This window comes from Salvelinus namaycush, chromosome 5, assembly GCF_016432855.1.
Source record: "Salvelinus namaycush isolate Seneca chromosome 5, SaNama_1.0, whole genome shotgun sequence".
Lineage (NCBI taxonomy): Eukaryota > Metazoa > Chordata > Actinopteri > Salmoniformes > Salmonidae > Salvelinus > Salvelinus namaycush.
The window spans coordinates 826,953-844,185 of record NC_052311.1 but is presented as its reverse complement, the minus strand read 5'-3'; the positions used below and the strand labels follow the sequence as shown (position 1 = coordinate 844,185).

The 17,233-nt window shown below is 45.1% G+C and overlaps 1 protein-coding gene across 1 annotated transcript; it reads right to left on the bottom strand.

Moving 5' to 3' along the window:
* Window positions 1-7,144: 7,144 nt before the first annotated feature.
* LOC120048771 (collagen alpha-1(IV) chain-like) lies at window positions 7,145-9,282 on the bottom strand. The gene is made up of 2 exons (XM_038994976.1): window positions 9,237-9,282; window positions 7,145-9,015 (listed from the first exon to the last, which is right to left on the bottom strand). The coding sequence occupies exons 1-2, from the start codon at window positions 9,280-9,282 to the stop codon at window positions 7,145-7,147; spliced, it is 1,917 nt and encodes a 638-aa protein (XP_038850904.1).
* Window positions 9,283-17,233: the final 7,951 nt, after the last annotated feature.

Genomic DNA, 17,233 nt, shown 5'->3' with positions numbered 1-17,233 from the left:
AGTGACATAGCATCATGTCTTTATGGATGAGATCCGTCTCTGAAGAGGATGATGTGTTCAGTGACATAGCATCATGTCTTTATGGATGAGAACCATCTCTGAAGAGGATGATGTGTCCAGTGACATAGCATCATGTCTTTATGGATGAGATCCGTCTCTGAAGAGGATGATGTGTTCAGTGACATAGCATCATGTCTTTATGGATGAGATCCATCTGTAGAGGATGATGTGTCCAGTGACATAGCATCATGTCTTTATGGATGAGATCCATCTGTAGAGGATGATGTGTCCAGTGACATAGCATCATGTCTTTATGGATGAGAACCATCTCTGTAGAGGATGATGTGTTCAGTGACATAGCATCATGTCTTTATGGATGAGAACCATCTCTGTAGAGGATGATGTGTCCAGTGACATAGCATCATGTCTTTATGGATGAGAACCATCTGTAGAGGATGATGTGTTCAGTGACATAGCATCATGTCTTTATGGATGGGATCCATCTGTAGAGGATGATGTGTTCAGTGACATAGCATCATGTCTTTATGGATGAGAACCATCTGTAGAGGATGATGTGTTCAGTGACATAGCATCATGTCTTTATGGATGAGATCCATCTGTAGAGGATGATGTGTCCAGTGACATAGCATCATGTCTTTATGGATGAGATCCGTCTCTGTAGAGGATGATGTGTCCAGTGACATAGCATCATGTCTTTATGGATGAGAACCATCTCTGTAGAGGATGATGTGTCCAGTGACATAGCATCATGTCTTTATGGATGAGAACCATCTCTGTAGAGGATGATGTGTCCAGTGACATAGCATCATGTCTTTATGGATGAGAACCATCTCTGAAGAGGATGATGTGTCCAGTGACATAGCATCATGTCTTTATGGATGAGATCCGTCTCTGAAGAGGATGATGTGTTCAGTGACATAGCATCATGTCTTTATGGATGAGATCCATCTGTAGAGGATGATGTGTCCAGTGACATAGCATCATGTCTTTATGGATGAGAACCATCTCTGTAGAGGATGATGTGTCCAGTGACATAGCATCATGTCTTTATGGATGAGAACCATCTCTGTAGAGGATGATGTGTCCAGTGACATAGCATCATGTCTTTATGGATGAGAACCATCTGTAGAGGATGATGTGTCCAGTGACATAGCATCATGTCTTTATGGATGAGAACCATCTCTGTAGAGGATGATGTGTTCAGTGACATAGCATCATGTCTTTATGGATGAGAACCATCTCTGTAGAGGATGATGTGTCCAGTGACATAGCATCATGTCTTTATGGATGAGAACCATCTCTGTAGAGGATGATGTGTTCAGTGACATAGCATCATGTCTTTATGGATGAGAACCATCTCTGTAGAGGATGATGTGTTCAGTGACATAGCATCATGTCTTTATGGATGAGAACCATCTCTGTAGAGGATGATGTGTTCAGTGACATAGCATCATGTCTTTATGGATGAGAACCATCTCTGAAGAGGATGATGTGTCCAGTGACATAGCATCATGTCTTTATGGATGAGAACCATCTCTGAAGAGGATGATGTGTCCAGTGACTTAGCATCATGTCTTTATGGATGAGAACCATCTCTGTAGAGGATGATGTGTCCAGTGACATAGCATCATGTCTTTATGGATGAGAACCATCTCTGTAGAGGATGATGTGTCCAGTGACATAGCATCATGTCTTTATGGATGAGAACCATCTCTGTAGAGGATGATGTGTCCAGTGACATAGCATCATGTCTTTATGGATGAGATCCGTCTGTAGAGGATGATGTGTTCAGTGACATAGCATCATGTCTTTATGGATGAGAACCATCTCTGAAGAGGATGATGTGTCCAGTGACATAGCATCATGTCTTTATGGATGAGATCCGTCTCTGAAGAGGATGATGTGTTCAGTGACATAGCATCATGTCTTTATGGATGAGAACCATCTCTGAAGAGGATGATGTGTCCAGTGACATAGCATCATGTCTTTATGGATGAGATCCGTCTCTGAAGAGGATGATGTGTTCAGTGACATAGCATCATGTCTTTATGGATGAGATCCATCTGTAGAGGATGATGTGTCCAGTGACATAGCATCATGTCTTTATGGATGAGATCCATCTGTAGAGGATGATGTGTCCAGTGACATAGCATCATGTCTTTATGGATGAGAACCATCTCTGTAGAGGATGATGTGTTCAGTGACATAGCATCATGTCTTTATGGATGAGAACCATCTCTGTAGAGGATGATGTGTCCAGTGACATAGCATCATGTCTTTATGGATGAGAACCATCTGTAGAGGATGATGTGTTCAGTGACATAGCATCATGTCTTTATGGATGGGATCCATCTGTAGAGGATGATGTGTTCAGTGACATAGCATCATGTCTTTATGGATGAGAACCATCTGTAGAGGATGATGTGTTCAGTGACATAGCATCATGTCTTTATGGATGAGATCCATCTGTAGAGGATGATGTGTCCAGTGACATAGCATCATGTCTTTATGGATGAGATCCGTCTCTGTAGAGGATGATGTGTCCAGTGACATAGCATCATGTCTTTATGGATGAGAACCATCTCTGTAGAGGATGATGTGTCCAGTGACATAGCATCATGTCTTTATGGATGAGAACCATCTCTGTAGAGGATGATGTGTCCAGTGACATAGCATCATGTCTTTATGGATGAGAACCATCTCTGAAGAGGATGATGTGTCCAGTGACATAGCATCATGTCTTTATGGATGAGATCCGTCTCTGAAGAGGATGATGTGTTCAGTGACATAGCATCATGTCTTTATGGATGAGATCCATCTGTAGAGGATGATGTGTCCAGTGACATAGCATCATGTCTTTATGGATGAGAACCATCTCTGTAGAGGATGATGTGTCCAGTGACATAGCATCATGTCTTTATGGATGAGAACCATCTCTGTAGAGGATGATGTGTCCAGTGACATAGCATCATGTCTTTATGGATGAGAACCATCTGTAGAGGATGATGTGTCCAGTGACATAGCATCATGTCTTTATGGATGAGAACCATCTCTGTAGAGGATGATGTGTTCAGTGACATAGCATCATGTCTTTATGGATGAGAACCATCTCTGTAGAGGATGATGTGTCCAGTGACATAGCATCATGTCTTTATGGATGAGAACCATCTCTGTAGAGGATGATGTGTTCAGTGACATAGCATCATGTCTTTATGGATGAGAACCATCTCTGTAGAGGATGATGTGTTCAGTGACATAGCATCATGTCTTTATGGATGAGAACCATCTCTGAAGAGGATGATGTGTTCAGTGACATAGCATCATGTCTTTATGGATGAGAACCATCTCTGAAGAGGATGATGTGTCCAGTGACATAGCATCATGTCTTTATGGATGAGAACCATCTCTGAAGAGGATGATGTGTCCAGTGACTTAGCATCATGTCTTTATGGATGAGAACCATCTCTGTAGAGGATGATGTGTCCAGTGACATAGCATCATGTCTTTATGGATGAGATCCGTCTCTGAAGAGGATGATGTGTCCAGTGACATAGCATCATGTCTTTATGGATGAGAACCATCTCTGAAGAGGATGATGTGTCCAGTGACATAGCATCATGTCTTTATGGATGAGAACCATCTCTGTAGAGGATGATGTGTCCAGTGACATAGCATCATGTCTTTATGGATGAGAACCATCTGTAGAGGATGATGTGTCCAGTGACATAGCATCATGTCTTTATGGATGAGAACCATCTCTGAAGAGGATGATGTGTTCAGTGACATAGCATCATGTCTTTATGGATGAGAACCATCTCTGTAGAGGATGATGTGTCCAGTGACATAGCATCATGTCTTTATGGATGAGAACCATCTCTGTAGAGGATGATGTGTCCAGTGACATAGCATCATGTCTTTATGGATGAGATCCATCTGTAGAGGATGATGTGTCCAGTGACATAGCATCATGTCTTTATGGATGAGAACCATCTCTGTAGAGGATGATGTGTTCAGTGACATAGCATCATGTCTTTATGGATGAGAACCATCTCTGTAGAGGATGATGTGTTCAGTGACATAGCATCATGTCTTTATGGATGAGAACCATCTCTGTAGAGGATGATGTGTTCAGTGACATAGCATCATGTCTTTATGGATGAGAACCATCTCTGAAGAGGATGATGTGTCCAGTGACATAGCATCATGTCTTTATGGATGAGAACCATCTCTGAAGAGGATGATGTGTCCAGTGACATAACATCATTTCTTTATGGATGAGAACCATCTCTGTAGAGGATGATGTGTTCAGTGACATAGCATCATGTCTTTATGGATGAGATCCGTCTCTGAAGAGGATGATGTGTTCAGTGACATAGCATCATGTCTTTATGGATGAGATCCATCTGTAGAGGATGATGTGTTCAGTGACATAGCATCATGTCTTTATGGATGAGAACCATCTCTGAAGAGGATGATGTGTCCAGTGACATAGCATCATGTCTTTATGGATGAGAACCATCTCTGAAGAGGATGATGTGTCCAGTGACATAGCATCATGTCTTTATGGATGAGATCCATCTGTAGAGGATGATGTGTCCAGTGACATAGCATCATGTCTTTATGGATGAGAACCATCTCTGTAGAGGATGATGTGTTCAGTGACATAGCATCATGTCTTTATGGATGAGAACCATCTCTGTAGAGGATGATGTGTCCAGTGACATAGCATCATGTCTTTATGGATGAGAACCATCTGTAGAGGATGATGTGTTCAGTGACATAGCATCATGTCTTTATGGATGGGATCCATCTGTAGAGGATGATGTGTTTAGTGACATAGCATCATGTCTTTATGGATGAGAACCATCTGTAGAGGATGATGTGTTCAGTGACATAGCATCATGTCTTTATGGATGAGATCCATCTGTAGAGGATGATGTGTCCAGTGACATAGCATCATGTCTTTATGGATGAGATCCGTCTCTGTAGAGGATGATGTGTCCAGTGACATAGCATCATGTCTTTATGGATGAGAACCATCTCTGTAGAGGATGATGTGTCCAGTGACATAGCATCATGTCTTTATGGATGAGAACCATCTCTGTAGAGGATGATGTGTCCAGTGACATAGCATCATGTCTTTATGGATGAGAACCATCTCTGAAGAGGATGATGTGTCCAGTGACATAGCATCATGTCTTTATGGATGAGATCCGTCTCTGAAGAGGATGATGTGTTCAGTGACATAGCATCATGTCTTTATGGATGAGATCCATCTGTAGAGGATGATGTGTCCAGTGACATAGCATCATGTCTTTATGGATGAGAACCATCTCTGAAGAGGATGATGTGTCCAGTGACTTAGCATCATGTCTTTATGGATGAGAACCATCTCTGTAGAGGATGATGTGTCCAGTGACATAGCATCATGTCTTTATGGATGAGATCCGTCTCTGAAGAGGATGATGTGTCCAGTGACATAGCATCATGTCTTTATGGATGAGAACCATCTCTGAAGAGGATGATGTGTCCAGTGACATAGCATCATGTCTTTATGGATGAGAACCATCTCTGTAGAGGATGATGTGTCCAGTGACATAGCATCATGTCTTTATGGATGAGAACCATCTGTAGAGGATGATGTGTCCAGTGACATAGCATCATGTCTTTATGGATGAGAACCATCTCTGAAGAGGATGATGTGTTCAGTGACATAGCATCATGTCTTTATGGATGAGAACCATCTCTGTAGAGGATGATGTGTCCAGTGACATAGCATCATGTCTTTATGGATGAGAACCATCTCTGTAGAGGATGATGTGTCCAGTGACATAGCATCATGTCTTTATGGATGAGATCCATCTGTAGAGGATGATGTGTCCAGTGACATAGCATCATGTCTTTATGGATGAGAACCATCTCTGTAGAGGATGATGTGTTCAGTGACATAGCATCATGTCTTTATGGATGAGAACCATCTCTGTAGAGGATGATGTGTTCAGTGACATAGCATCATGTCTTTATGGATGAGAACCATCTCTGTAGAGGATGATGTGTTCAGTGACATAGCATCATGTCTTTATGGATGAGAACCATCTCTGAAGAGGATGATGTGTCCAGTGACATAGCATCATGTCTTTATGGATGAGAACCATCTCTGAAGAGGATGATGTGTCCAGTGACATAACATCATGTCTTTATGGATGAGAACCATCTCTGTAGAGGATGATGTGTTCAGTGACATAGCATCATGTCTTTATGGATGAGATCCGTCTCTGAAGAGGATGATGTGTTCAGTGACATATTATCATGTCTTTATGGATGAGATCCGTCTCTGAAGAGGATGATATTGTAATGAAACGGCAGAGAGCAGGTCTCGAACCCTCGACCTTCTAGCCCGAAGTCCAGCGCGCTATCGACTGTGCCGCAAAAGCATGCTCTGTCGGCAGAGTCGATATCCACACTTATAAACCCTGGGTTGTTACAATATGTTCAGTGAAATAGCATCATGCCTACAGTGTCTCAATCAGACTCCTGTATTTAAAAACAAAAATTCTGCTGTAATTAAATCAATACAGATTAAATCAAGAGCCCATGGACACTATTATCTCCCTTTTCTCCATGGACACTATTATCTCCCTTCTCCCCATGGACACTATTATCTCCCTTCTCTCCATGGACACTATTATCTCCCTTCTCTCCATGGAGACTATTATCTCCCTTCTCCCCATGGACACTATTATCTCCCTTCTCCCCATGGAGACTATTATCTCCCTTCTCCCCATGGACACTATTATCTCCCTTTTCTCCACGGACCCCATTATCTCCCTTCTCGACATGGACACTATTATCTCCCTTCTCTACATTGAACTCTATTATCTCCCTTCTCTCCATGGACACTATTATCTCCCTTCTCCCCATGGACACTATTATCTCCCTTCTCTCCATGGACACTATTATATCCCTTCTCCCCATGGACACTATTATCTCCCTTCTCTCCATGGACACTATTATCTCCCTTCTCTCCATGGACACTATTATCTCCCTTCTCCCCATGGACACTATTATCTCCCTTCTCCCCATGGACACCATTATCTCCCTTCTCTCCATGGACACTATTATCTCACTTCTCTCCATGGACACTATTATCTCCCTTCTCCCCGTGGACACTATTATCTCCCTTCTCTCCATGGACACTAGTATCTCCCTTCTCCTCATGGACACTATTATCTCCCTTCTCCCCGTGGACACTATTATCTCCCTTCTCTCCATGGACACTATTATCTCCCTTCTCTCCATGGACACTATTATCTCCCTTCTCTCCATGGACACTATTATCTCCCTTCTCTCCATGGACACTATTATCTCCCTTCTCTCCATGGACACTATTATCTCCCTTCTCCCCATGGACACTATTATCTCCCTTCTCTCCATGGACACTATTATCTCCCTTCTCTCCATGGACACTATTATCTCCCTTCTCCACATGGACACTATTATCTCCCTTCTCTCCATGGACACTATTATCTCCCTTCTCCCCATGGACACTATTATCTCCCTTCTCTCCATGGACACTATTATCTCCCTTCTCCCCATGGACACTATTATCTCCCTTCTCTCCATGGACACTATTATCTCCCTTCTCTCCATGGACACTATTATCTCCCTTCTCCCCGTGGACACTATTATCTCCCTTCTCTCCATGGACACTATTATCTCCCTTCTCTCCATGGACACTATTATCTCCCTTCTCTCCGTGGACACTATTATCTCCCTTCTCCCCATGGAGACTATTATCTCCCTTCTCTCCATGGACACTATTATCTCCCTTCTCCCCGTGGACACTATTATCTCCCTTCTCCTCATGGACACTATTATCTCCCTTTTCTCCATGGACACTATTATCTCCCTTCTCCCCATGGACACTATTATCTCCCTTCTCTCCATGGACACTATTATCTCCCTTCTCTCCATGGACACTATTATCTCCCTTCTCTCCATGGACACTATTATCTCCCTTCTCCCCATGGACACTATTATCTCCCTTCTCTCCATGGACACTATTATCTCCCTTCTCTCCATGGACACTATTATCTCCCTTCTCTCCATGGACACTATTATCTCCCTTCTCTCCATGGACACTATTATCTCCCTTCTCCCCATGGAGACTATTATCTCCCTTCTCTCCATGGACACTATTATCTCCCTTCTCCCCGTGGACACTATTATCTCCCTTCTCCTCATGGACACTATTATCTCCCTTCTCCTCATGGACACTATTATCTCCCTTTTCTCCATGGACACTATTATCTCCCTTCTCCCCATGGACACTATTATCTCCCTTCTCCCCATGGACACTATTATCTCCCTTCTCTCCATGGACACTATTATCTCCCTTCTCTCCATGGACACTATTATCTCCCTTCTCTCCATGGACACTATTATCTCCCTTCTCTCCATGGACACTATTATCTCCCTTCTCTCCATGGACACTAGTATCTCCCTTCTCTCCATGGACACTAGTATCTCCCTTCTCTCCATGGACACTAGTATCTCCCTTCTCTTCATGGACACTATTATCTCCCTTCTCCCCATGGACACTATTATCTCCCTTCTCCCCATGGACACTATTATCTCCCTTCTCCCCATGGACACTATTATCTCCCTTCTCCCCATGGACACTATTATCTCCCTTCTCCCCATGGACACTATTATCTCCCTTCTCTCCATGGACACTATTATCTCCCTTCTCTCCATGGACACTAGTATCTCCCTTCTCTCCATGGACACTAGTATCTCCCTTCTCTCCATGGACACTAGTATCTCCCTTCTCTCCATGGACACTAGTATCTCCCTTCTCTTCATGGACACTATTATCTCCCTTCTCCCCATGGACACTATTATCTCCCTTCTCCCCATGGACACTATTATCTCCCTTCTCTCCATGGACACTATTATCTCCCTTCTCCTCATGGACACTATTATCTCCCTTCTCTCCAATAAAAGTGATGCTCCATAAAGGGATGGACTGGAAATAGCTCCAGCGCGTCTGTCGTTAAACTGCCATCAGGTACCTGAAAATGTGAGCATTACATTGGCAAAGCAGACTGACAATTTCATTTCACAGATTGCAACTTGACAAATGGTTTGGGAATTCAAAATTGCATTTTCTTCTGACTTCTTCCTGGATTTTTTTTGAGCAACAGAAACGGTACTCTGCGTACGGAATCTGTAGCCCACGAATGGACAGAGAAGCGCCATTTGGCCAAGAAGACGAAATCTCCTAACTTTGTTTATGTAATAAATGGAATATAGCCTATGCATGTTCCTGGCACCCCTAAAGCGGAACGTTATTTTACGGCAAAGCCTACAACTATACGCTTCCTTCATCTAAATCAAATCAATATAGAATAGATCATGTTAGACATTTTCCAGAAACCCACAAGGACTTATTCAAATCAAATCAAAGTTTATTGGTCACATACACAGATTAGTTTCATAGCCGCAGGAAGTAGGGGAGATGAGGGTCCCTGAAATATCTTAATTAAATAACAAATATGAATTCGTATTTATTATTTTTCACAAAAGTTATGCACAGGGCCAATAATAGTCCTGTATTATGGGATATATCCGTCTGCAGTACCAGCGCAGGCAACAAGATTAGTTCCTCCTATTTGTCTGCCTCTTCAGGCCGTTGCGAATGTCAGGCTCCACTCTGCGAAGCACATCGATCTGCAGGTTAAAACATCGTGAGATTGTAGAATCCTAAATTAATAGTGCGGTTTGTTTAGATTTTACAGCGAACTAGCTAAGTCAAATGCTGATATTGACTTTGGTGTTATTGTGTGTAGCTGCGTTTGGGCTGGCTGGCCGAACCCTAGCATAGGGAGCATTGCATTGTGGGTTTTGTAGTCGACTTGAGCAGCAACATATTTCCAAAACGATTTTCACATGTTGCTACCAACCTTATTATAATGACAAAATGAAACATTTGTTCACATAATATATTGTTCTTCCATTAGTATTATTTAATACTGTAAATAATAGGAATCAGTGGTTTTGGGTGAATTTAGGACCTCATCCTAACCTGGTAATGACCACCTGACTACAGCTTCTTACCTGCTGTAGAAAGGATTGCAGAGGATAAAGTTGGATATTGAAAACATTGTTCATGACGTTTCCATGGTCACCAATTAAAGTTCATCTGCAACACATTCTTACATTTAAAATAGATCAAGCAATGGCAAAAATAAATCTACAGTTGAAGTCGGAAGTTTACGTACACTTAGGTTGGAGTCATTAAAACTTGTTTTTCAACCACTCCACAAATGTATTGTTAACAAACTATAGTTTTGGCAAGTCGGTTAGGACATCTACTTTGTGCATGACACAAGTAATTTTTCCAACAATTGTTTACAGACAGATTATTTCACTTATAATTCACTGCATCACAATTCCAGTGGGTCAGAAGTTTACATACACTAAGTTGACTGTGCCTTTAAACAGCTTGGAAAATTCCTGAAAATTATGTCATGGCTCTAGAAGCTTCTGATAGGTTAATTGACATCATTTGAGTCAATTGGAGGTGTACCTGTGGATGTATTTCAAGGCCTACCTTCAAACTCAGTGCCACTTTGCTTGACATCATGGGAAAATCAAAAGAAATCAGCCAAGATCTCAGAAAATAAATTGTGGACCTCCACAAGTCTGGTTCGTCCTTGGGAGCAATTTCCAAACGCCTGAAGGTACCACGTTCATCTGTACAAACAATAGTATGCAAGTATAAACACCATAGGACCACGCAGCCGTCATACCTGTAACGGCTTTCTTCCTGGGATGAAGGAGAGGACCAAAATGCAGCGCAGTTAGTGTTCAACATGTTTAATTAAACAATAAACAATGAACATTAACAAATAACAAAATAACAAACGTGAAAGCCGAGACAGTCCTATCCTGTGCAGAACACAAACACAGAGACAGGAAACAACCACCCACAATCCCCAACACAAAACAAGCCACCTATATATGATTCTCAATCAGGGACAACGATTGACAGCTGTCTCTGATTGAGAACCATATCAGGCTGAACACAGAAACAGACGAACTAGACACACAACATAGAATACCCACCCCAACTCACGCCCTGACCAACTAAACACATACAAAACAACAGAAAACAGGTCAGGAACGTGACAGAACCCCCCCCCTCAAGGTGCGAACTCCGGGCGCACCCCTAAAACTCAAGGGGAGGGTCTGGGTGGGCATCTGTCCGCGGTGGCGGCTCCGGCGGTGGACGAGGACACCACTCCACCACTGTCTTTGTCCCCCTCCTTAGCGTCCTTTGAGTGGCGACCCTCGCCCCCGACCATGGTCCAGGAACCTTCACCAAGGCCCCTCCTAAATAGAGGAGACAACTCAGGACCGAGAGGTAGCTCAGGACAGAGAGGTAGCTCAGGACAGAGAGGTAGCTCAGGACAGAGAGGTAGCTCAGGACAGAGAGGTAGCTCAGGACAGAGAAATCGCTCCGGACAGAGAGGTAGCTTAGGACAGAGGGACAACTCTGGACTAATGGCAGCTCCGGACTGAGTGGCAGCTCCGGACTGAGTGGCAGCTCCGGACTGGGTGGCAGCTCCGGACTGGGTGGCAGCTCATGACTGGAGGGCAGCTCATGACTGGAGGGCAGCTCATGACTGGAGGGCAGCTCATGACTGGAGGGCAGCTCATGACTGGAGGGCAGCTCATGACTGGAGGGCAGCTCATGACTGGAAGGCAGCTCATGACTGGAGGGCAGCTCATGACTGGCTGGCAGCTCATGACTGGAAGGCAGCTCATGACTGGAGTGCAGCTCATGACTGGAGTGCAGCTCATGACTGGAGTGCAGCTCATGACTGGAGTGCAGCTCATGACTGGAGTGCAGCTCTGGCAGCTCCTGACTGGCTGGCGGCTCTGGCAGCTCCTGACTGGCTGGCGGCTCTGGCAGCTCCTGACTGGCTGGCGGCTCTGGCAGCTCCTGACTGGCTGGCGGCTCTGGCGGCTCCTGACTGGCTGGCGGCTCTGGCGGCTCCTGACTGACGGACAGCTCTAGCGGCTCCTGACTGGCGGACGGCTCTAATGGCTCGGGACAGACGGGCGGCTCTGAAGGCTCGTGGCAGACGGATGGCTCAGACGGCGCTGGGCAGACGGATGGCTCAGATGGCGCTGGGCAGACGGATGGCTCAGATGGCGCTGGGCAGACGGATGGCTCAGATGGCGCTGGGCAGGCAAGCATTGCAGGCGGCGTTGAGCAGACGAGCAGTGCAGGCAGTTCAGACGGCGCTGGACAGGCAGGCAGCTCAGACGGCGCTGGACAGACGAGCAGTGCAGGCGGCGTTGAGCAGACGAGCAGTGCAGGCAGTTCAGACGGCGCTGGGCAGGCAGGCAGCTCAGACGGCGCTGGACAGACGAGCAGTGCAGGCGGCGTTGAGCAGACGAGCAGTGCAGGCGGCGTTGAGCAGACGAGCAGTGCAGGCAGTTCAGACGGCGCTGGGCAGGCAGGCAGCTCAGACGGCGCTGGACAGACGAGCAGTGCAGGCGGCGTTGGGCAGACGGCCGACTCTGACCTGCTGAGGCGCACAGTAGGCCTGGTGCGTGGTGCCGGAACTGGTGGTACCGGACTGGAGACACGCACCTCAAAACTAGTGCGGGGAGCAGGAACAGGGCACACTGGACTCTTGATGCGCACTAAAGGCCTGGTGCGTGGTACCGGCACTGGTGGTACTGGGCTGAGGGCACGCACCTCAGGGCGAGTGCGGGGAGAAGGAACAGTGCGTACAGGGCTCTGGAGACGCACAGGAGGCTTGGTGCGTGGTGCCGGAACTGGAGGTACTGGGCTGGAGACACGCACCACAGGGAGAGTGCGTGGAGGAGGAACAGGGCTCTGGAGACGCACTGGAAGCCTGGTGCGTGGTGTAGGCACTGGTGGTACTGGGCTGGGGCGGGAAGGTAGCGCCGGATATACCGGACCGTGCAGGCGTACTGGCTCCCTTGAGCACTGAGCCTGCCCAACCTTACCTGGTTGCATGCTCCCCGTAGCCCGTCCAGTGCGGGGAGGTGGAATAACCCGCACTGGGCTGTGTTGGCGAACCGGGGACACCATGCGTAAGGCTGGTGCCATGTACACCGGCCAAAGGAGACGTACTGGAGGCCAGATATGTAGAGCCGGCTTCATGGCACTTGGCTCAATGCTCACTCTAGCCCGCCCAGTGCGGGGAGGTGGAATAACCCGCACCGGGCTATGCACCCGTACAGGAGACACCGTGCGCTCTTCCGCATAACACGATGTCTGCCCGTACTCCTGCTCTCCACGGTAAGCATGGGAAGTGAGCGCAGGTTTCCTACCTGCCCTCGCCACACTACCCTTTAGCCCCCCCCCCCCCCCCCCCCAATAAATTTTTGGGGTTTCTTCACGGGCTTCCAGCCCCGCTTCCGTGCTGCCTCCTCAGACCACCGCTCCTGGGCTTTAGCTGCCTCCATCTCTTCCCGAGAGCGGCGATCTTCTCCAACCTTAGCCCAGGGTCCTTCTCCGTTAAATATTTGCTCCCATGACCATTCCTCCTGGTACCGCTGCTGCTGTCGCTGCTGCCCGTTGCCACGCTGCTTGATCCTTGTTTGGTGGGTGGTTCTGTAACGGCTTTCTTCCTGGGATGAAGGAGAGGACCAAAATGCAGCGCAGTTAGTGTTCAACATGTTTAATTAAACAATAAACAATGAACATTAACAAATAACAAAATAACAAACGTGAAAGCCGAGACAGTCCTATCTGGTGCAGAACACAAACACAGAGACAGGAAACAACCACCCACAATCCCCAACACAAAACAAGCCACCTATATATGATTCTCAATCAGGGACAACGATTGACAGCTGTCTCTGATTGAGAACCATATCAGGCTGAACACAGAAACAGACGAACTAGACACACAACATAGAATACCCACCCCAACTCACGCCCTGACCAACTAAACACATACAAAACAACAGAAAACAGGTCAGGAACGTGACAATACCGCTCAGGAAGGAGACGCGTTCTGTCTCCTAGAGATGAACGTACTTTGGTGAGAAAAGTGCAAATCAATCCCAGAACAACAGCAAAGGACATTGTGAAGATGCTGGAGGAAACAGATACAAAATGAGTCCTATATCGACATAACCTGAAAGGCCACTCAGCAAGGAAGAAGCCGCTGCTCCAAAACCGCCATAAAAAAGCCAGACTACGGTTTGCAACTGCACATGGGGACAAAGATCGTACTTTTTGGAGAAATGTCCTCTGGTCTGATTAAACAAAAATATAACTGTTTGGCCATAATGACCATCGTTATGTTTGGAGGAAAATGGGGGAGGCTTGCAAGCCAAAGAACACCATCCCAACCGTGAAGCACAGGGGTGGCAGCATCATGTTGTGGGGGTGCTTTGCTGCAGGAGGGACTGGTGCACTTCACACAATAGATGGCATCATGAGGCAGGAAAATTATGTCGGTATATTGAAGTAACATCTCAAGACATCAGTCAGGAAGTTAAAGATTGGTCGCAAATGGGTCTTCCAAATGGACAATGACCCCAAGCATACTTCCAAAGTTGTGGCAAAATGGCTTAAGGACAACAAAGTCAAGGTATTGGAGTGGCCATCACAAAGCCCTGACCTCAACCCTATAGAACATTTGTGGGCAGAACTGAAAAGGCATGTGCGAGCAAGGAGGCCGACAAACCTGACTCAGTTACACCAGCTCTGTCAGGAGGAATGGGCCAGAATTCACCCAACTTATTGTGGGAAGCTTGTGGAAGGCTACCCAAAATGTTTGACCCAAGTTAAACAATTTAAAGGCAATGTTACCAAATATTAATTGAGTGTATGTAAACTTCTGACCCACTGGGAATGTGATGAAAGAAATAAAAGCTGAAATAAATCATTCTCTCTACTATAATTCTGACATTTCACATTCTTAAAATAAAGTGGTGATCCTAACTGACCTAAGACAGGGAATTTTTACTGGGATTAAATGTCAGGAATTGTGAAAAACTGAATTTAAATGTATTTGGCTAAGGTGTATGCAAACTTTCGACTTCAACTGTAGCTTCTCTGTTCTGCCTTGGAAAATCCTGCCAGCTCTATATTATCCATGTTGTTGTTCAGCCACGGCTCAGTGAACCGTAACATATTACAGTTTTTAATGTGCTGTTGGTAGGATAATCTTGATCGTAGGTCATCGATTTTACTTTCCAATGATTGCACGTTGGCCAATAGAACGGATGGCAGTGGGAGTTTACTCGCTCGCCTACGAATTCTCAGAAGTCAGCACGACCTCCTCCCCCTTTTTCTCCGTCTTTTCTTCATGCAAATCACGGCGATTTGGGCCTGTTCCCGAGAAAGCAGTATATCCTTTGCGTCGGGCTCGTCGGACTCGTTAAAGGAAAAAGCTTCTTCTATTTCGAGGTGAGTAATAGACTGTTCTGATGTCCAGAAGTTATTTTCGGTCATAAGAGATGTCGCAGCAACATTATGTACAAAATAAGTTACAAAATAAGTTACAAAATAAGTTACAAAATAAGTTACAAGCAATGCGAAACAACTAACAAAATAGCACAGTTGGTTAGGAGCACGTAAAACATCAGCCATCCTCTCAGGCGCCATCTTCACCACTTCTTACATAGGATAAATTGTTTTTACAAAAATCTATTGGAAGTGATATCTGTTACTCCCGAGCCTCTTGATGAATATATTTGTATTGAACTACACTCATTCTTATGAATAAAGGGAGATGCCTAGTCAGTTGTACAACTGAATGCATTCAACTGAAACATGTTTTCCACATTTAACCCCTCTGAATCAGAGAGGTGCGGGGGGCTGCTTTTCAGCAGTCAGGAAACAGTGGGTTAACTGCCTTGTCTGCTTGGGATTCGATCCAGCAACTTTTCGCTTACTAGCCCAATGCTCTAATCACTAGTCTACCTGCCGCCGCTCAGACACTGTGGAACTGTGAAGGGTAATGGAATGGTGAAGGGTAATGGAACTGTGAAATGTAATGGAACTGTGAAGGAAAATGGAATGGTGAATAGTAATGGAACTGTGAAGAGTAATGGAACTGTGAAGTGTAATGGAACTGTGAAGCGTAATGGAACTGTGAAGTGTAATGGAACTGTGAAGAGTAATGGAACTGTGAAGTGTAATGGAACTGTGAAGAGTAATGGAACTGTGAAGCGTAATGGAACTGTGAAGGAAAATGGAATGGTGAATAGTAATGGAACTGTGAAAAGTAATGGAACTGTGAAGGGTCATGGAACTGTGAAATGTAATGGAACTGTGAAATGTAATGAAACTGTGAAGGATAATGGAACTGTGAAGGGTCATGGAACTGTGAAGGAAAATGGAATGGTGAATAGTAATGGAACTGTGAAGAGTAATGGAACTGTGAAATGTAATGGAACTGTGAAATGTAATGGAACTGTGAAGAATAATGGAACTGTGAAGGGTCATGGAACTGTGAAGGAAAATGGAATGGTGAATGGCAATGGAACTGTGAAGAGTAATTGAACTGTGAAGTGTAATGAAACTGTGAAGGGTAATGGAACCTGTGAAGAGTATAGGAATGGTGAATAGGAACAGAACTGTGAAATGTAATGGAACTGTGAAGTGTAATGGAGCTGTGAAGTGTAACGGAACTGTGAAGAGTAATGGAACTGTGAAGTGTAACGGAACTGTGAAGAGTAATGGAACTGTGAAGTGTAACAGAACTGTGAAGTGTAACAGAACTGTGAAGTGTAACAGAACTGTGAAGAGTCATGGAACTGTGAAATGTAACGGAACTGTGAAGGGTCATGGATCTGTGAAGTGTAACGGAACTGTGAAAAGTAATGGAACTGTGAAGTGTAACAGAACTGTGAAGTGTAACAGAACTGTGAAGAGTCATGGAACTGTGACGTGTAACGGAACTGTGAAGGGTAATGGTTCTGATAGCCTACTCTGCTTGCTTTTCCCACTCCAATATCAGTAATGTAACTTATTAACTTTGGCTGTAAAGTCAACATCTTTGACCCAACAACCACACACCATGGCTGAGTCTCTAGTCAAAAGTAGTGCACTAAATAGGGAGTAGGGTGCCATTTGGGACTCATACAGTCGATAGCAGCAGAGCCTGCAGAAATAGATGTCATCGACTTTCCGACAACTGTTTACATG

Bases quoted from the DNA above. Each gene is read 5' to 3' on its own strand.
- LOC120048771 (XM_038994976.1), bottom strand. From the start codon at position 9,282: ATGGCGCTTCTCTGTCCATTCGTGGGCTACAGATTCCGTACGCAGA. The intron at 9,016-9,236 runs GTACCGTTTCTG...CTTTTATTGGAG, and splicing joins CTACAGATTCCGTACGCAGA to AGAAGGGAGATAATAGTGTC.